The sequence below is a fragment of the Folsomia candida genome, unplaced genomic scaffold (assembly GCF_002217175.1).
Source record: "Folsomia candida strain VU population unplaced genomic scaffold, ASM221717v1 Fcan01_Sc001, whole genome shotgun sequence".
Classification (NCBI taxonomy): domain Eukaryota; kingdom Metazoa; phylum Arthropoda; class Collembola; order Entomobryomorpha; family Isotomidae; genus Folsomia; species Folsomia candida.
Window position 1 is genome coordinate 2,790,647 of NW_019091193.1, and position 20,373 is coordinate 2,811,019.

At 38.8% G+C, this 20,373-nt stretch overlaps 4 protein-coding genes across 5 annotated transcripts; 3 read left to right on the forward strand and 1 right to left on the reverse strand.

Moving 5' to 3' along the window:
• The first annotated feature begins 1,263 nt into the window (after positions 1 to 1,263).
• LOC118434021 (zinc finger protein 358-like) lies at positions 1,264 to 1,932 on the forward strand. Its single transcript, XM_035846664.1, has one exon. The coding sequence runs from the start codon at positions 1,264 to 1,266 to the stop codon at positions 1,930 to 1,932; it is 669 nt and encodes a 222-aa protein (XP_035702557.1).
• LOC110845685 (zinc finger protein 506) lies at positions 1,334 to 2,737 on the forward strand. The gene is made up of 2 exons (XM_035846536.1): positions 1,334 to 2,145; positions 2,226 to 2,737. The coding sequence occupies exons 1-2, from the start codon at positions 2,080 to 2,082 to the stop codon at positions 2,640 to 2,642; spliced, it is 483 nt and encodes a 160-aa protein (XP_035702429.1). The 5' UTR covers positions 1,334 to 2,079; the 3' UTR covers positions 2,643 to 2,737.
• A 1,456-nt stretch (positions 2,738 to 4,193) lies between these two features.
• On the forward strand, positions 4,194 to 5,617 carry LOC110854458. Its single transcript, XM_022102897.2, has 4 exons — positions 4,194 to 4,360; positions 4,452 to 4,498; positions 4,951 to 5,102; positions 5,189 to 5,617. Exons 1-4 carry the CDS (start codon positions 4,302 to 4,304, stop codon positions 5,465 to 5,467), a joined length of 537 nt encoding a protein of 178 aa, XP_021958589.1. The 5' UTR covers positions 4,194 to 4,301; the 3' UTR covers positions 5,468 to 5,617.
• Positions 5,618 to 5,662: 45 nt separating this feature from the next.
• LOC118437264 lies at positions 5,663 to 11,677 on the reverse strand. Of its 2 annotated transcripts, none has more exons than XM_035856183.1 (4): positions 11,443 to 11,677; positions 11,129 to 11,359; positions 10,409 to 10,546; positions 5,663 to 10,342 (listed from the first exon to the last, which is right to left on the reverse strand). In XM_035856183.1, exons 2-4 carry the CDS (start codon positions 11,337 to 11,339, stop codon positions 6,108 to 6,110), a joined length of 4,584 nt encoding a protein of 1,527 aa, XP_035712076.1. In that variant the 5' UTR covers positions 11,340 to 11,359; positions 11,443 to 11,677; the 3' UTR covers positions 5,663 to 6,107. The 2 variants fall into 2 exon arrangements, with proteins under 2 accessions (XP_035712076.1, XP_035712080.1); XM_035856187.1 differs by having other exon boundaries at positions 11,437 to 11,677.
• Between the last annotated feature and the right edge of the window lie 8,696 nt (positions 11,678 to 20,373).

Sequence of the window (20,373 nt, forward strand, 5' to 3'; positions counted from 1 at the left end):
AGTCTCATTCATTTTTGTCAAGCACGTGGAATTCAATTACTGACTACTGTCATTTTTCACTCGCTTCTGAACAAAGTTTATTTATTTTGTGTTCGGTTCTGAAACTTTATCAGTCGTAAAAAATTAATTTTGAATTTCTTGGCCATGTCAACTCCACGAGTTTGTTTGTTTTGTCGTAAAATTGGGTGTCATTTAGGGTGCAAGTGCAGCTCGATTTACGTTCCGGCATTTCTAACTTATCTGAAGACTATCAATGTTAATGATGGACAATAGTTTTCTTCGTGAGGATTTCCATTGCTGCCAGGAATGTGGCACTCGGTTTGAAAAGATTGATAGGCTTGTGCAAAAATTGGGACGAAAACTGCTTAAGATTTACACCGTCACGTTCAAAAATCTCGATACAAACGAGGTTATCGATGGGGACGATGTTCTCGGAAAGTTGCGAAGACAGATTGTCACTCGTAAGACGTAAAAAAATGAGAAATTAATTTTAAATGGCTTATATTTTCATGGATTTCTAAAATTATTAGATTTTGACCGTTCGCCAGCTTTCGGTGAAGATTTAATCTGTGGAACGCATCCACCACAACTCCAAGGCTCGGGTAAGTGTAGCTTATTTTATTAAATTTAATACAATAATCTGAAACCGGAAATCAGGCAGAAGCTTGCAGGATTCACACAAATTCATTAATATAACCAATCAATGTATAAACTGCGAAACAACTTATGTTCAAAATTCAAAACCACAGATTAAAGATAATGTATATTGTATTTGTTGCGTAGTTTGGTTACGTGATTTTGATAAGCTTACCGGGTTATTTCTGTAGAAAGTGAATTCAAAGTTGAACTCGACCAGGGAATAAGTGGAATCGGCGTGTACGACGTTTTGCCCCCTATTGACCAAGAGATAAGCGATGTTCGGTTGCTTCAAAGTGACCACGCAGACGATCCTCTCACCCAAAAGGTACCTCCGACAATGACGACAACGCCTCCGTCGCCGAAAGGATCGGGCCGAATTTCACCAAAACAACCAGCAACAAAACAACGACAGGTAAAAAATAGAAAGCTGAAAGTTTATTAAAATTAAAATTTTCTTCGGAAGCAATTAGTAACATTTCTTGGACTAAAATTATATATGATTAATTTGCAAAATAAATTATTGCAGCAGTACATGTACTTTAGTCTTAACTATTAGCGGTGTAGCTGTTAGCTTATCAATATTTTTCCCAGGGCTCTAAACCTTCTTCTATGACACCCCACCCGATGGCGAAGTTGCTCTGCCCCCAATGCGGAAAGGAGTATGCTAATAGTGACTCTTTGAGAGTGCACCGACGCCTCCACAGTGCCAACCCGAAGCCATGCAAATGTTACGAATGCGGCAAAGCTTTTAGTACAAAATCAATTCTGCGCACCCACATAGAGGTGATTCACCTGATGATCAAGAAGGTCAAGAACATCCCCTGCCCTCAGTGTCGTAAGATGTTTTGCAGAAAATCTGGCATGTTGGAGCACCTGAACAACGTTCATCGCAAAAGCTTGCATCCCTGCTCCCATTGCGATAAGTCGTTCTGGAACGAATCAAGTCTCCGGAAACATTGGAAGCAAATTTATTCAGATGTCGGAGGTGAAATGGGGTTAGAGGGAGCTGCAATCAAAATTCCTAAAGCTGGTGACGATGATGTCAACGTAGTGATGGACGTGGAGGAAGGTGAATTCAAAATTGAAATCAATCCGTACGACGTTTTACCTCCTATCGACGAAGAGACGGGCGATGATCTGTTGCTTCAAAGTGATAACGAAGGCGATCCTGTCACTGAGGAAGCACCATCATCAACACCCTCGCCGCCCCAAAGATCGGGACTAATTTCACTGAAAAATCAGACAGCAGGAATACAACGAAGGGTAAATAAGTTAATTAAAACTGCTAAATAATTGGTCCATGGTCCATTGATGCACCATCTCGTGACATGGTCTATGGTGTTTTTTCCTGATTTTGATATTTTGATAAACCTGATTTAAACCCGAGGACAAATTTAAAAACTAAAATTATGGCTACAGGCATTACAGATCGACCTGAAAATGGAAGAGGAGGATACTCAACTTACAAACCTGGAGCCACCAACTCTTCAAAATTCTGATTTTAACGTTAGTAAGGGATAGCTAATTGACCTTAAGATTACGGCTACTGTACCGTGTAAATGTTATCTTGTCAATATTTTCTCCAGGGCTCAGAAACTTCTTCTATGACACCCCACCCTACGGCGAAGCTGCTCTGCTACCAGTGCGGAAAGGAGTACGCTAATAGTAAATCTTTAAGAGTGCACCAACGCCTTCACGGCGCCAACCCGAAGCCATTCCAATGTGACGAATGTGATAAAGCTTTTAGTCAAAAACCGGATCTGACCAAAAATGGGGTCCACCGGGGAATGAAGAACTTCACGTGCGCCGAGTGCTTTAAGAAGTTCGACCGAAAGGGTGGCATGTTAGAACACCTGAAGAGCGTTCATCTCAACATCAGGCACCCCTGCGATCACTGCCACATATCATTCATGGCGAAATCAAGTCTCCGGAAACATTTAAAAAAAGCTCATCCCTCAGAATTGTTCCATGATCTGGCAAATGACCCCCCACCTCGATTGTAAACAGAACCAATTGGCGTTTCAACTTCTTGATTTTACTGACTGAATATTTACTATTCTTATATACTTATTTTATGTTTTGAATTCTGTATGCAAATTTGTGTTCCAACTTCCAACAATGTTTTTTTATTTGTAAGTGTTTTTTATGTAGATTTTCTATGTATTAGTAAAATTTAGCCAGCCAAATTTTCTAGCAATACAGAATTTCGAAACGAGAAGTACATATGTTTGAAGAATGAGACATTCCACGATAAAATTATAAACATTGCATTATTGTTATATTTTTAAATTATTTGACGGATTATTAAATAAGACCAATGTACTTGAACAAGTTTAAAGTTGCGCATCGTACAGGTTACCGTAGCTAAGCATGTAGATTTAAAGAGGACATCCCAGTGTCACGTTGTGACCTCATGTAAAATGTGGGAGCCGGTAAATCATCCTACGCAATAGATGATGACAGCTGTCTATTACGGGATATCCTGTGTTAATTTGGGTCACATTGACAAGACCACATATTCATTTATGTAATATGTATGTAGTTATTTTTAAGGACGTAATTTTTAAGTCGGGATTTATTTTGATTTATTTCTTCTTGAAATATTCCACTTTATATGATAAATAAATATCAAATTCTGTTTACCTTATATAAGTTTGGTTGCAGAAAATGTGACCGAAGAATAGTATGTCATGCAATTTTGCAAGCTAAGGTTTCATTTTTGCTGCATATTTAGTTTCAAAAATGTGTGTAAAGTGGAATCCATCGCAGTGGAATATTTACTACATATTTGCTTTAACCATGTAATAATGAATGTACAACTATGCAGCATAACGCATAACTTCTGGTCAGTTCTGGTGACTTGGGAAGTTACTTTTTGGACAAGAACAATTTTGCAAATCTTGCTTGTGAATGTAGATGCATGCCAAATTTGCAACAACTTCTGCCACAACGTAGATACATACATATACATATTTACATAGATTTCACAAAAATTGGCATAACCATTTTTGTTCCATGGGTTTAATAGTCATGTCCTGAAATATATATTTGAAGCCATACATACGCAATACACTACTGCTCAACATCCAGTCCTACGGTAATGCTTGGCATGGTTATCCCTTCATTTTAGTCGGACACATTGAAACTCGAGACATGATAAAAATATCATCGTTAATCCAAAAACAACAGATCCATGAGACAAATAATTAATCCTTGCCAGCTAAATTGGTCCGTTTATGTATGTTTCTACAACTGTGGAACAGGGTTCGACAGAATCGCAAAGTATTTAATTATTTCGCCTATGTATGTATATTAACCGGTTCCAATTTGGTAGTGTATGTATGATATAACTGGACTGTGATTTCGTAATTTTCGAAAAACAAACTAACAAAAATAGGTATGTATGTGTGCATGTAAATCATTTTAGAAATAAACATTTTGGATGATGAAATCGAAATTCTGGGAACCCTGCACCGAGATGATTCTGTTGATGGAACAAAGTATTGGTTTAATTGAAGTAACCTTTCGGACTAGAAATTTATGTAGCCAGATCATTTTGGTCGTTGAAGAAGCCAAGTCAAAAATTTTGTATCGGGTGTCATTACGTATCTTTCGCTGGAAAATTTCAAAGTTTTAGTGTTGCTAAAAAAATCGGTGTAATAATGCGTCCCCAACTTAACATATCGATACTATTGCTGGGATTATTCCTAATGGCATCCTGGTATAAAATTTAAGTTTTTTTGCAGCAAAATTAATTTTGAAATACAATTTAAATCCGAACTTAATTATTTAATTATTCACACCTTATTCAGCAATGGACTAACACATTTCGAAGCGAAACAGCTCCTGGATAAGGCTGGTATATACACTCTAAATAAATATGTGTAAAATTTACTCAAGGCTGAGTAAAACAAAGAGAATGACAATAATTGGGCAAAAATTATCCAACACTCTTAAAAATAATGTTGCCCTTTTGAAAAATAAATAAATTCACTCTTAATTTTATATTAAGCAAGCTGTACTAGATCCAGAGTAAATTTTACTCTTTATCAAGTTAGCTACTCTAGATTTACATATGTATCTAGTTTACATAATTCAGAGTGAATTTTTTTTTCAGAAGGGTAAAACTATTTTTAAGAGTGAACGGTTAAATAGATAAATTTTACGCCACGTTGGATAAATTTGTATTGTTATTTTTCTTTACTCAACCTTGAGTAAATTTTACACAAATTTATTTAGAGTGCAATGTTAATGTTAGACTTAGAATTTATCATGCAAAAAAGTTTTCCTGGATTTTTAATATTTTGACAGGAATAAGAATTCAGAGCACGACAAGTTGCAGCAATCGGGCTAACAAGTTGTGCACATCGTTGGACGGTGTGCGCCAGGAAACGATCGACTTCCTTATAAATTTCCGAAAAACGACGCCACGATGCAGAATCATTGTTAGTGGAGGGACAGAGGTGAATAATACAATTAATTAATTAAAAATTTTCCTGTAAAGAAATCCAGAAAGTTACATTATTTTTTTGGAAATTTGATTTCCCAGGTTGGCCATGGTGACCAAGACGGCGTAGATACCCATGAAGGTGGATACAAATTGGACCTGAAATTGGGCTGGTGTATCAACAGATTCATAAAAATTGGGGCGAAAACGGATGAAAATCCGAATTTTCGATTTGTTGAAAATGTCGAACAAACTTATCCCAGCAACAAGAAGAAGTACAACGCACCGCTGTATCGTCACAAATCGGGGGCCTATTTTCTGAAACAGTACAACCAGTGGGATGTGCTGTATCCGCAGAATCCTGTGCCGAACTGGGAATAGGAGAGTTTGAAAGATGTTTTTTAATGATGATGTATTCTTGTATTTATTTAATTCGTAGACCTTAACTCATTTATAAATGAAAAATAGGATATATGCATATGTATGTGTATATGTTTATGTATTTGTACAAAATATTGTAAAAAAATATGATCTTCCTTAATTAATGGACTTGAATTCAAAGATGCATAAAAGTTTTGAAATGACATCTTACTTTTATTTAAACTGTAAAATATTTACATATTTATCATTAGAAATTTTGATTCAGAACAATTCATCATTCTTGTAAATTAACTACTCTCAATAAAGTCGTATAAATTTCACATTAAATATATGAATATTCTGGAATTTACGGATTTATTTAAAAAATCTCAATTCCTTCATATGATGCTACATATATTTCATGGATAAATTAATTTATGATAGATAAATATATGGCTAATTAGTTACAAATAATTTAATATTAAGTATTGAAATTGGGTGAAAAGTATTTTTGCTACAGATGTCTATGCAGTTCGTGTACATTAGAAATCCTACACACATTTTTGCAGTTATTAAGTATTTTATCGCCAAATTAGTAATTACTCCTCCAATAATTTTGAGAAATATGCAAATCCATATGTATCTAAAAATATGTCTCTGTTTAGGCGTCCCTACGAGATATTTCAGCCCTCAAATCTTTCCCCAAAATCTCCATAAATTCCAACAGCCAGTCCACAAACTTAACACTGGTTTCGAACTCATCCCCACAAATTCCATAGCGTTCCTCCAACCTATCTCTGACCTCTTCTTTACCCAACAAATCTTTACTAATTGGGCCAAATTGACTCATTGCTGACTCCTTGTTTAGCAAAAACGGCTTAAAATCCGCCCTGAACCTGTACCACGCCAAGTTGTCGGGTGTATACAGTAAAATACTTTTAATTATGGCAAACTCATTGCTCGAACTGGGCTGACTTTCCATTATTTCGTCTATGGAATTTTCCCCAATTTGCAACCGGAAACTGCGAATAAGCATAAACACAATTTCCAGCGTGGTCTGCGTCATCGGAATTACTGAGAGTCCACTTAACGCGAACAAAACCAGAATATAGCGTGAAGTTTGGCCCCAGTTGAAAAATGTGTTGGCGAGAAATCCAAATAAATCTGTAGAACTATGCTCGAGACGGACGAGTTCGTAAAAACAGGACAAAATGTCATCATCCACGCCACGCGTGGCGATTCGGGGTAGACTTCCGTCCCGAAGTTGGGACAAAATCTGGTCATCAGTTTTGACCAGTTCGTTCAGAAATGATCTAATTAAGCGACGCCCTATCTCTAGAACGGCGGATTTCCCGGCGACGAATAATTTTTGGGCGAAAGCACCATTTTCTCCGTCGCCATGGCGCCTCTCATCCTGGGAAAATTGTTTGAACGATTTGAAAATAAAATTTGTCACGTACGATTCTGCAATGGATCGGTGCAAAAATTCGGGTTTTGGCGACCCCTGGACCAAACCGATTCTATATATTTCTCTGGATGCGTCATCCTCAGAAATTTGCAAATTTTTTCTCTCCACCCTGTAAATTTCCCAGATTAAGGCGTCCCAGCCGTCGCGTCCAATTTCGAGCATATCGCCCCCCAAGAATTCCAATTCTCGTTCAAACTTCCAGGTAAGACTGGGCCTTAAATCGTCCCAAATCCCGGCATCCTTCAAGCCTAACTTGTTGAAGAAGAAAATCTTGTATTTCGTATCGATAAATTGATCAATCAAGATCCTCAAGCTGTACTGCGAAGGGACCGCTTCGTCGAGATTGATCAGACCGGAGGAAAAATTGCGGGCCGGGGTGGCAAACGCGACGCTGAGCATTTTCATGTGGAGCGGGATTCCTAAAAAGGAATTACTATTGTCGGTAACAAAGGAATTTTGAACTTTCCGCATCAGCGTGGATGAATACGTGGCGAGGCGATCTTTCTCGTCGCGAATTACCCCTTTCCAAATATCGTAGAGGAACTGTTCATATTGGCCCAGGGGGAGTAAATGGTGCGAAACTATGCCCAGGGAAGTCTCCACGAGGAGGTTGTCTCTCGTCCGCGTGGACATGGCGATATTAACGGAGGAATTTATTCGCAACCCTTTCAAAACCCGGGAGACGAGTTGCTTATTGGAATTTGCGAGTTCGTCGAAACCGTCGAGGATTAAGAATATTTTGGACGAATTGTGACCAGTCAGCATCGCTCGGAATGCGATACTCGAGATGGAATCGAGTTTTAAATTTTGCGCTAAAAAGGGTACAATACTGTCCAGTTCGAGATACGTTTCGGGCACGTTGTCCTCATCGAGTCGTTCCAGTAAGGATTTGGCGAGACGGTCGAAACCTGTGAGGTCGCGAAGTTGGATGAAAAATACCCACGCCCAATAATTATTTTGCGAAGTTTGCAAAATATTGGCGCACATGGTCATCATGGTGAAACTTTTACCCATCCCGGGACTGTCGGAGATGCACATTAGAAATCTCTCTGTGCTCCCGCCGTCGGGAAAAATGCCGTTTTCGTGAATGGGTTGTTTTCCTTCTAATTGAATCACTAGAGCTGGCTGTGAATCGATGAAATGCAAAACTAATTCGCAGCTCCCGCCAGTTCCTGGTTTTAGATGGACCGATTTAATATTGGCGGGATCCAGATCGGAACGCTGTGATAGTCCCAAATTTTCTAAAAGGTTATCTTTATCCGGAATTAGCAAACAGTTTATGGACAAGACTTCCTCCCAAGTTTCCGCACCGGGACCGGCGGCAATTTTGAAATTTACTGGCGCATCTTTTCCCCATTTGTGCAGACCCCTCGTGTCAATTGCTGGCGGTAAGATTTCTCTTGTCCGGTACAAATCTGGATTATAGTGCAATTTCCAGTCCAACGAATTTCCCTGGCTTCTACACGCCACCAATTCCACTACCGTTTCTGAATGATTTTTACAATATTGTTGAAAACTTGCGACAGGATCTTCATCGCTCGTCAGAATAAAATATTTCAGATCGTAATTCTGTAAAGAATTTTGCAAAAATTTTGCAAAATCTGGGAAGCCATCCTCCTCGTAAAATAATATGACTCCGGGTAATTCGAACCCTTCCAGGATGACTTTAAAAATTTGAACGGCTTCCTCCATCGAATTAAAGGTACGCTCAGGTTCCACGTAGATGTTGACATTGTCAAAAATCGAGGCTGGAAGAGTACCAATATCCAATTTGGCTCGTTTCTGCAAAACTACATACAATTTGTCGGGATCGTTGAAAAGACATTGCAAAATTTCTTGACAGCCTGACGCAGAATTTAGAAATTCTGATAATTTGACTGGTACGCCTTGCAAATTTATGGATTGGTTCAAAATTTCAGGAAAACTGGAGTCTGCGATGCGTAAATTTGTCCAGTTATTATTATTATTTGTCGTCCCGGTAGGATCGTGTATTATGAAAGTTACTTGGCAGTCAGGAATACTTGGTTTTTGCTCAATTTTATCGCTGAGATGATTAATGCAGTCGACAAATATGAATTTTACTCCGTCCGGTGGAGAGGCTAAATTTGTAAAGTTAACGTCTCCATATTTTAAAATGAGCGTATTTTTACGAGAAAGCCCACCTTTTTCTGTTTCTACTAATACACATATTTTAAGACAAAATAGTTTCAGCAAATTCCTATTTCCGTGTCGATATTCATCCCTCCAAGTAACAGGCTCTTGTCCCTCTTCGAATTCCAAACTAATAAACTTATCCTGTATCGCATCCCTATATCTGTCACTGCACGACCTTATCTGCGCCACAGAAAAGTTTTCCAGTTTCCCACACATCTCGGCAATCCTGCTTAAGGCCAGACCCGCATTTTGTAACATTACGAAATAATTCTGGCTCGGAATTAAGATCGGATTTCTCGTCGGGGACCTTGCCACGATTTCAACCAAGGATTGCAAAATTTCAAGGTTCGGATTTCTCAGGGTGCCTCCATTTCCGCCGAGATAAGTCTGCCAAATATTGACCGTTTTAAGCAGCTCGACCACCTCCTGGGCGCCGGCGCTGAGCGTGTGCAAATTAATTTTGAGGCCTTCCTCCCCACTCGAGGTGCCCACGGGGAGGGCAGATTTCATAAAATCGTCATACTCTTTCGTCGTCTGTGACCATTTCGTGGTAAATAAATGCTTAACTGAGGAACCCAGTAGGCTCAAAATGTTGACATGCTTATCAAGATACACGTGCTTTTTCGTGTCCCAGTTTCTAAACAGGATCAAAATCCATTCTTCCACGCGGACCAAGCGTGGATTCGGGTTGGATATGAGCTCTCTAACAAAGCGAGCCATTGCATGCGTGGTTTTTGTAAAGGTGAAATTTTGCCTGGTTAAAAAACTTGATGGTTTACCACCATTTCCGGTTATGATATCGTCATCCAACGGAAGTAGGAACATGTCTCCGATATGGTTGTTAACTACGTTGACGCCGTTCGGGGTGAACACAAAGTTGGTAATGTCCAGACCGAAATGCGGTTTAGTTTTGAGTTTTAAGACGCGAAATTGTTTGAGGGAGGATAAACCCTGAATGATTTCGAATGCTCCGGGGCTGTCGAATACTTCGCAGTGGGGGTGGAAATTTTCGGAGGGGAAATTATTAGCGGGTAATTCGAAAGTGGTTTCGTTTAGGTGCAAATATTTGAGGGCAAAGGTGCAAATTTGGGCTAACCAGCCGCCCAGAGAGTGTCCAGTGATGGATACTTTGAGAGGAGGGGTGCCACTTCCGGTGGAGAATTTTTGCACGAAATTGAGACCGAAGGTGCAGGCGGAATTGATTTGAGGGGTGAGACGGTTGTTGACCACGCCATCGTAGTCGGCTTGCCAGTCGCCGGGTTCGAATTTGGTTCCTGGGGGGATTTAATGCTTTTTTGGTATAAAATTTAAAAAATGTGGATATTTTTCAAGAGACTAACCTCCATGAGCGATAATAAGTTGCCCGTGCCGTTCTTGATTTTCCTTCCGGTAAAATATTGCACCTCGGTAACCCGTTTTTTCAGACGCTGCACGGCAAAGGAGGACATATTCCAGTAGCCAGAATTGCTGGGAGAGGTCTGGAATTTCAAGATATTATATGATTTGAGATATTTAAGGGTAATCACGTCAATTTTTGAAGTGTAAAAATAAAAAAAAAAATAAACATGAGAAATGCTCGTGCGACGTAACACACTCTTAGAAATCCAGTATTATATGTATTAATACCAGACGGTATTCAGATATGACTCTATCAAAATGGTATTGATAAGTAATATGTACGTCGTAGTACCTAATAACAAATACGTATCCAAGTTGTACCACATTCGTAGCAATTTTTTTCGGATCGGCAGAATTTTAAGAATATTAAAATTCTTGGTACATATTATGTACCAAGCGGTAGCAACTTTAACACCGAGAAATCAATACCAGATCTGTAACCGTGCAGTAATAAAAACTGCAAAAATTTGTCACGACAGATTTTCATGGTAATTTAATTACAACGTGCTAATTTTTTGCAAGTTTATTTGACAGTCAAAGCTATTTATTTATCTTACTATGCGGCAATTTTAATTGACGTGCATACACCTAAATATAACTTACATGTATGTATACGTAATTGGAAAATAAAATTAGTATAATTTCACTATAATTCCACTTACCAACGCCTCCCTTTTCCTTCTCACCATTGACCATGGCTGCCAATCCAGCCAGGTCTCTGGTATTCGGGTGCAATTCCAAATTCAGAAAATCTTGCGTCAACTCGCCAATCTCATGTCGAGACGAAGACTTGAGATCGGCGATAAATTTGGCGTACTCTTCATGATTCACGGTGTAAATCAGGGAAGCATCTTTTTCCAATTTAATCATCATATTTATTTCTTCCGTATTTCCTAGACGTAATAAATAGTTAAATTTGTTAAGTCACAGGTAAATCAGTAGTCAAAGTCAAAGTGTATGCTTCTCAAACATTTACTTGTTAACACGTTGTTCCTTGGTCAGCACAACTTATCGACTAGTTTGTTTAATGATGTGCAATTAAATAAATACTGAAGCTGAAGATCTTCTCAATAATTTGATTTGTGCAATAGAATGACAACTATTTAATATAAATGACGATAAGAATTGAACTGTCCAAATTTTGACTGAGTCACCAGATTTAAATGGAATTTAGTAAATATGTATGGTTGAGATCCCTAGTAAAACATCAGTAAATATTTTGTATACTGGGATTGGCAGTATACATACATATGTATGTACGTGACGAGCGTAATTGTGGTAAAAACCTTAACTCCTACATACATATTCAGTAAGTAAGTTGATCGTCATTACTACAAAATAAAGAGCGATTAAGGAAAACCTTCAACTTTTTGCTAGTTTCCTATTGTATATATGTATGTACACATACAGTATTTATGTATGTATGTATGTATGTACGTTACGTATGCGGCTTTTATACATATGCATTTTGTATGGTCACTCCATAAGCCGGCGAGGATGAGTGTGTGTATTTGTCTCAGAAACCGGTGATACTTGGTTGTGGGCCAGTTCTTCGTAATAAATATGTATGCCACAGAGTGGTTTGTATAATAAGGTAGCCAGGGTTATTTTTTAGAGTTTCTAAATTGTATGCACGTGTTTGTTGATGATAATAGTGGATAGATGTATAATTATATATCATTCACAATGGAAATTTCGCAGCCCATGCTCTCTTATTTTGACCAAATTAGTGTCAATTAATCAAGAAATTAATACATAAATATGAAATCTGCAAGAAGACAATGTTTATGTACCAATGCTCAGGTTTCGCAGAGAGACACTTGCATCCAAAGAAAAGAAAATGCGCCCTAAAGTATACTGTCTAAATTTACTGCGGGCTTTCTCCTCTTTGGATGCAAAATCTGCGCATTTTCGGATCGTGTCGTTTGTAAATTTCATGTTTATTAAATTTGAGATCGGTTGACACTATTTTGTTCGAACTCATACGCTTGGAGACTTCAATTGTCAGTGTTAAGTTTTATCCCAACCCAGGGGTTCTGACTGTCCGTCCATCCGACGTTAACTCTTGTTAAGCTTATCCTATCCAATTTAAATTTTGGAAATTTTTATGTTATGCAAAAACACAACTCCAGCTCGAAGATGAGCCAAGTCGTTATAGCGGAGTGAGTCTTCGGTGCAGAATATTCGAAGGAGTCGGTAAAGTTGGGCATGATGGTCCAAATGGAGGTACTACATAACTCAGAAAATAAAGTCAAATTTGACAATTCTACATTTTGGGAGACCCAACGAGGTGGTTCATACCGATTTTTAGAAGTTGTCTTAGATAAGAATAGAACACCCCAACAGATAATGAATGCCGTGTCACCTGTGGATATGTGGAAAATAATACCACGAGAGAAGATATAAATTGTGAAGAGGTTTGACGCCATGGCCCCATTTGTGCTCGCCACACCACTTTCAAGGGGCGCCCAATCCGCACTAAAACCTTCGCTAAAATCCAATTTTTCTCAGATTTTCATAAATAATCTTAGCACATTCTTAATCCCACGTACTTGCTTTATCAATATCATATCCACAAATATGTACATACATATGCAAGAAGTACAATGTTGTCTGTATTTTGCTAGATGCATAATTCCTTCATTTTGAGTATGTATATATATTTATATTAGTAATATGTAATACATATGTAATATAATATTACATAGGTACGTAGTAGAATATTTAAATGCATACCTAAAATAATACAATAATATTATCTACTTATATCTTTTGTATAATTAAATATTTTGTATTTATTTTGTCAACTCTGTTAAAATGCATATTTTTATCTAAACTTTATGATATTTATTGAATCTACAACGTACATAAATTAGTATGCATCATGCACAAAATCCGAACGAAAAAGCTTTACAGAGATCAATTTGTAAATACTGATGATGGCTCTTTCCAAATTTGAAGATATACTGCAACCTTTGTAATGCTGTTGCACAAGCAACATTTGCATTCCAAAGGTCAAGGGATTCAAACTACATAGATTTAGTTTGCATGAAGGGTAGTATGGATTTTCATACATCACTCCGCAATGAGAGTGAGAGTAAAAATCCATAACTTTGTATTCAATTTCCATATCTACCAATTATGTTAGTAAAGCAGATTTTTCACATTGTTTATACTTCATAATGTGGTCAACAATAATTGTGAAGTAATTAATCAATTTGATCAAAGGGTAAATGTGGAAATTGAAAACAATGAGAAACATATTTAGTATAAGTAGTGACTCGCCACTCATGGTTAACCAAACCGTAATCTTGAATGCACTCGAGTGCAGGCAGAGCACACTACATTATAAGCATAGGATAATAGATATATACGGTAAGCAGAGAGAAGAACGAGGAGTGTAGTTTTAGACACGGAAACAGCAGGTTTAACTTTTCCAACCATCAAGGTTATTAAGTTTTAAGATCATTAGTTTAAAGTAGAATAAGTTCCAAATTTAAGTAGTTTTAGGAAATATAAATATAACATTAGCTCTCCCACATATTTATTAATATAAGCATTTTGGTAAATCAATATTTTTCTGTCGGTATTGATATAAATAAACATATTTATAATATTCCTTTAAAAAGTGAACTTCTTCTCCAAATTTATTGCATTAAAATCACAAAATAAGGGACACCCACGAAAGTGGGTGTGGATCGGGACACGCAGACCCCATAGTAGAACAGGGGGCGTTACAATTTGGTGCCGAAACCCTCCTTAAGTGATAAAATAGTGCAAAAAGACAATTCAGTGAAAGAAAACCTCCTTTTTGTGTTTAATAGTGAACGCACAAATTGGCGAAAGGAAAATAAACAGTGAGTTTTTCGGAACAGTGAAGTTTGAACAGTTTTGAACAGTTTTGAGCCAAAGGGAGTGTGTTTTACGCATTTCGTTGAAATATCTCCTCAATTCGTGCCTGGTGCCACGTCCGACATCATGGGCCTACTCAATCAACTCTTCGGATTTGTCGACGTGACCCCACTGATTCATGTCCTTGGCAACGTTACCTTAAGGGAAACAACTTCCCTAGTATCATCATCATGGTGGCGTGGGGCGTTTCTCTGGACGATGGAAGTGTTCGGCATCGCGGCGGTCCTCCTCTTGTTCGGAATACTTGTAAATAGTTTGGTAAAGAAGTATATTCTACCTCACTTACCTTCTTGGTTAATTCCACGGTACGAAATCATGACTGCAAATCGTCGTCGATAGCGCATCAATTGAGCGTTTTGAATAGGGATATCGACATTATGTTCACAGCTCAGAATAAGAATCACGATCAATTTGTTAGGATTAAGAGGATTTTTGATTCTTTAACTTCTGAAATTGCTCACATTTTTCTTTTAACTTCCTCCCATCAGAATTCACAATTAATTGAGCAAACTGATTCATTATGGGCTCGGGTTAATGGCCTGGAAGTTAGGGTCAAACAACTTTTATGTGAGTTTGATATTCGTTGTGAGAATAGGCAGGAATATGTAGAACAAATGGTATCGCAACAGGTAGCTTTGCATAATAGTCCCTCTCCTGATCCTATCCTTACCGGAATTATTGGTCACGACTACCCGTGCCTTCAACAAGCAAGTATACCTTTTCAAGAATATGTTGATGAGAAGATAAAGACCCTGGGTGCAGTAATAGGAAGATACAAGAAGCATTTAGCATCATGCATACAAAGTAATCATGCTATTGTTGAAAAGGAGATAGGAAATTTCCAACGTCATGTTAAGTCGGCATTGGAGGATGAAGTTACTTGGATACACGAACAATTGACCAGGATGCAAACTACAGTTCAGCAGCAAGATGACCAGAAATCAGCACTTCAACTCGAGGTTAAGGGGATGCATGCGGAAATGAAGAATACGCAAACCACCATCCAGAAACTTGAAGCTCAAATCAGCATCAGTACTAATATGAATACTAGGGTTCAAACTCAAGGGAAGGATGTGGACACCAAGCCACAAACTCAAGGTGACCTCTCAGCGTGCATGGAAGATCTTAGCGTCCCTCCACCACCACAATTCTCAACATTTTCTCCACCACCACTCATCCATTCTCCTAATGAAAATAAGGAGGATGAAATTCCAGCATGGTGCCTTACTCGTCCCAACAAAGAGGATGAAAAACATGCAGAAATCCCAATTAATCCAATGATGCAAACCCAGTCTTCATCATCAGGACCAGTATTATTTCATTCAGTAGGCAATATTCCTCCTCCTAAATTTAATCCAAACATAGATTCCGCCGAGAATTTCCTCAAAGAATTGGAAAATCATATGGAAAGGAAGCGATTTATCCGGAAAGATTGGATACTCTCCTTACCTGCAGTCTTCAATCAGGATTCCAATCAAGCATTATGGTGGCAAAGAACAAAACTTTTTGCACATACATGGGACGAGTTCAAGCAACACTTCATCACCATGTACGCGTCTGATTCCGATGTTCATGCGGCGTTGGAAAAACTACTCTTGCGCCGGCAAAAAGAAGACGAACCTTTTCAGAAATTCGCATTTGAGATGGACCTCCAGTACAGAAAAGTACACCGGATGACCACCAATACCAAGGAAGCAGAAATTATCACCTTCATTTCTGAAAGAGCCCTCCCATATCTGAAAGCAAATATTCTTGGAAGTAGCGCTACAACTGTGGTGGACCTCATAAACTATGCATCAAAAATTGAGCGTCCAGTACAAGACAGGTCCCACCACAACAGCATCAAGTTCAAATCATGGCAAAAAGCTGACAAGAAAGTGGAGTCGCATCAGGCAAACTCTGCTAATTCTGCGAGGAAGACTCCACCGCCCTCAAATAACAGACAACAACAACGACAACCACAACAACAAGTTGCACCTTCTGCACAGCAAGCTCGGCCGAAAGTGTGCACATATTGTCCTCATCTGAATAATCACACCACTCAAAATTGTCGTCGTCGTCCGCCGCAACAAGTGAATTGTGGACAGGGGAGTGATCAACATTCTCAACGCCAACAATCATCGCAAGTTTCGTCGGGAAACGGGGGGAGGGAGTAACCATACATGGACTTGTGGTTACTCATCCTCTTCTCCAAGATCCAAACCGGCTTATTCCTATCCTTCCTATAACCTTTCCCCGTTGTAAATTAAATGCCTTAGCCGATACAGGTTCTACAATTTCTATTGTAACTTTAAAATCGCTCAGGAAAGTTTTAGGGAAAGGATTTTCTGTAGACAAATGGGTTGAAGGACCAGTTATCATGCTAGATGGTACTGAGTCGCTTCCTACTAGTGTAATAACATTAGAATTTAAGTTAAACGATCGGGAATATACTCATACATTTGCTGTTATGAGCAGTTCCAATGAAATGCTTTTGGGTATGGACTTTCTGCATAATTGTGGGTTAGTTTTAGATATTGGTTCACTTCAGTGGGGTTTTTCTGATTCTTTTCCTAGCCAAAAATCCCCACTCACAGTGAGTAAAGTCCATACATCCAATTGCAATTTACAATTAGTCAGTGAATTCGAATCCGATGAACTGAAGGAACTTATCAAGAAGTTTCCCGACGTTATCGATGCTCCATTAGGGAGAATAAAAGGTGTCAAACATGTTATAAAAATGATGGAGGAACACCCAAGGCGACAGCGTCCTTATCCAACCGCACCTCATAAACATGCTGAAATTAACAGGCAAGTTGATGAGATGTTGAAGTTGAGGGTGATCCGTCCTTCTGACTCGCCGTACGCAAGTCCTGTTCTGTTGAGAGAGAAACCGGATGGGACTTGGCGTTTCATAGTCGATTTAAGACACATAAATAGATATACGGAAAGTGACAGCTTTCCTATTCCACGCGTACATGACCTTCTCCGGAAGTTGGCCAGTACAATGTATATCAGTACAATGGATGCTGAAAAAGGGTACTGGCAGATCCCCATGGATCGAAAAAGCCGAAAATACACCTCATTCTGTACACAAAGGGGACTTTTTGAGTATAATATGATGTGCTTCGGACTCAAGAATGCCGCCGCATCTTATCAAAGGATGATGAACGAGCTTCTTGCTGGTCTCGATGACTTTGTCCTTATTTATCAAGATGATGTCCTAGTCTTTAGTCAGAATTTTCATGATCACAAACGGCATCTCGAGATCGTCTTAGAACGATTTCGCAAAGCGGTTTAACACTTAAAAAGTCAAAATGCCACTTTGGGAAAAATCGCGCAACTTTCCTGGGTCACATAGTGTACTCAAAGGGTATAGAAATGGACCCTGAAAAAGTCAGGGCCATTCAGAATTTTGAATTTCCTTCCACGAGGAAGCTTTTAAAGACTTTTCTCGGGATGATTCAGTGGTATCACGGGTTTATAGACCACATGGCCATTTTAGCGGAACCACTTTATAGATTGACCTCAGTCAAAAGTGTGTATCGTGAAACGCCCGCTGCCAAACGTGCTTTTCATGATCTTAAAGCCGCATTTTTAAAAGAAGTAGTCCTTGCCCACCCGATTAGTGGAAAACCTTTTATCTTAAGAACTGATGCCAGTAATGTCGGGGTAGGTGCATACATATCACAATTAGATGAGTTCGGGGAGGAGAAAGTGATCAGTTTTGCTAGTAAAACTTTCACTCCAGCCGAACGTAATTACTCCACAGCGGAGCAAGAATGCTACGGTATCCTCTTCGGTCTGGAGAAGTTTCGTGAATACCTTGATGGTCACGAATTCATTCTCCAGACTGACAACCAAGCCCTCACATACCTTGACAGCATGAAAAATACAAATGCAAGGTTAATGAGATGGTCCTTGAAGTTACAAGAGTGGTCCCCATATATTCAACACATAAAAGGCAAAGATAACTGTGTCGCAGATTTTTTATCCCGTAATCCAGGTACAGATAATACAGAGGTAGACAAGGAGGAAGAGTACATGTACCCACCCATATAGGCATGTTCTCTCAAATTGGCGTGCAAGCTCACACGTGAGGTCATCCAACGCCACCAACAAAGATGTTCTGAAGAGATGACGAAACACTACTCCTCGCCTGATTTTGAAACGATAAACGGGCTTATATATTACAACAAGAGTGACACCGTCGTCCCAGTGATCCCATCCTCTCTTGTACCTGAAGTCCTCGCCACATTCCATGACGCGGTGTATAGTGGTCACTTGGGCGTGGACAAAACCATGGATCGGGTGAAAAAGAGTGCATTTTTCCGAAACATGCGTCCTCAAAGTGTGGAATACATCGCCACCTGTGACATCTGTTAGCGTGTGAAATTTGACAACAAGAAACCACCTGGTTTGATGCAGTCGTCACCAGTAGAGAAACCGTGGGCGACGCTCTACATGGATTTGATGGGTCCATACATAAAATCTTCTCCTGGTGGATTCACTCATCTTCTCGTCATAATAGATGGGTTTAGTAAGTGGGTAGAATTGTTTCCTTTGAGAAGCACTTCTGCCGCGGTAATAGGTAAAATTTTGGAAGAACAGATATTTTGTCGATTTGGTATGCCAGAGACGATTGTAAGTGATAATGGTACAAACTTTACTTCAAATATTTTAAAATTTTTATGTAACCAATGGAAAGTTACTCAAAAGTTCACAAGTATTTATCACCCTCAATCGAATCTGACTGAAAGAGCCAATCGCACGGTAAAAACGATGATTAGAGCGTATCTTGATGACCAAGCTCATAATAAGTGGTCTAAGCAAATTCCATTCTTACAATTAGCAGTTAATACCTCAATTCAAGAGTCCACAGGTTTTACTCTTGCCTCTATTCTTTTAAATCATGATCCAAAATTGCCATTTGATATAAATGTCGGCCTCACTGACTCTGAGTTAAAAGTTTTAAAGAAATCAATTCCTAAAACATTTCAAGATATAATATTTGATAGGCATAAACAGTATGTAAAAATTCTTTCTCTTGTTACTCAGAACCTGACCAAAGCCAAGGAAAAACAAAAGAAATACTATGACCAGAGACACCGAGATGACCAATTCCAAGTGGGTGATCATGTAGTCATCCGTGATACCACTCTCTCAGACAAGGACAAAGGGATTACGGCAAGCCTTTGCCCTCTCTATCGTCCAGGAGTGGGAGTCATCTCCAAAATTGTCGGCGATTTGACATACGAAGTCACTTTCCCTGACGGCACAGTAAAAACTCCACTACACATCCAGTTTTTACGCCGATATCAGCAACGTCAACCTCAATCAACGCCACAATTGTCCCAATCATCACAAATACCACAAATAACTCAAGACACGTCGACTCCTGATAAACATGTTTTACTCTCCAATGTCGACGCATCATCATCTCGTCCAAATCAATCTAATAATGATAATCATGATACAAATATTAATGATGATGATGTAATTTGTGATGATATTGAGGATGTAAATATTACAAATGATAATTCTAAGGGTACAAATACTCGTAATAATAGTCGTAATAGTCGTAGAAATATTCCTCCTAAGTTAAGTCCAATTACTATAGATGAGTAACATCAGCATGGTGATCAAGTTTCAATTTCCTATAGAGAAATGCCAGTTCTCAGTCAAATTTCAAATTTTCCAAATGATTCTGTAGTAAACACTAAAAGTAGTTCACATTTTCGTCCACCACCTCCAAGGCGTAGTAGTAGACTACACAAAAGATCGACAAAGTAGGCCTCATTGGTGAGGAGTGTTATTCTTTGGGTGTTTGATTGTGAATTTCTTCTCAACGAACGAAATTCGGTGGCGTCTTGGGGGGTGATGAGCCCCTCAAGGTCAAAACTAATCTAGTTCTATAGTGGTATTAACTAGTGGCCACGCAATAGGGTGCGTCTTAGCGAAATGATGAATTAGCTAAGGTCAAATCCATATAAATTGCATATAATGGACTTAGATT

Coding starts and splice junctions, on each gene's coding strand:
- LOC110845685 (XM_035846536.1), top strand. CDS start 2,080: ATGGAAGAGGAGGATACTCAACTTACAAACCTGGAGCCACCAACTCTT. Junction 2,146..2,225: donor TTCAAAATTCTGATTTTAAC/GTTAGTAAGGGA, acceptor TATTTTCTCCAG/GGCTCAGAAACTTCTTCTAT.
- LOC110854458 (XM_022102897.2), top strand. CDS start 4,302: ATGCGTCCCCAACTTAACATATCGATACTATTGCTGGGATTATTCCTA. Junction 4,499..4,950: donor ACAGCTCCTGGATAAGGCTG/GTATATACACTC, acceptor ATATTTTGACAG/GAATAAGAATTCAGAGCACG. Junction 5,103..5,188: donor TTGTTAGTGGAGGGACAGAG/GTGAATAATACA, acceptor TTGATTTCCCAG/GTTGGCCATGGTGACCAAGA.
- LOC118437264 (XM_035856183.1), bottom strand. CDS start 11,339: ATGATGATTAAATTGGAAAAAGATGCTTCCCTGATTTACACCGTGAAT. Junction 10,547..11,128: donor GAAGGAAAAGGGAGGCGTTG/GTAAGTGGAATT, acceptor TTGAAATTCCAG/ACCTCTCCCAGCAATTCTGG. Junction 10,343..10,408: donor ACTTATTATCGCTCATGGAG/GTTAGTCTCTTG, acceptor AAATCCCCCCAG/GAACCAAATTCGAACCCGGC.
- LOC118434021 (XM_035846664.1), top strand. CDS start 1,264: ATGGCGAAGTTGCTCTGCCCCCAATGCGGAAAGGAGTATGCTAATAGT.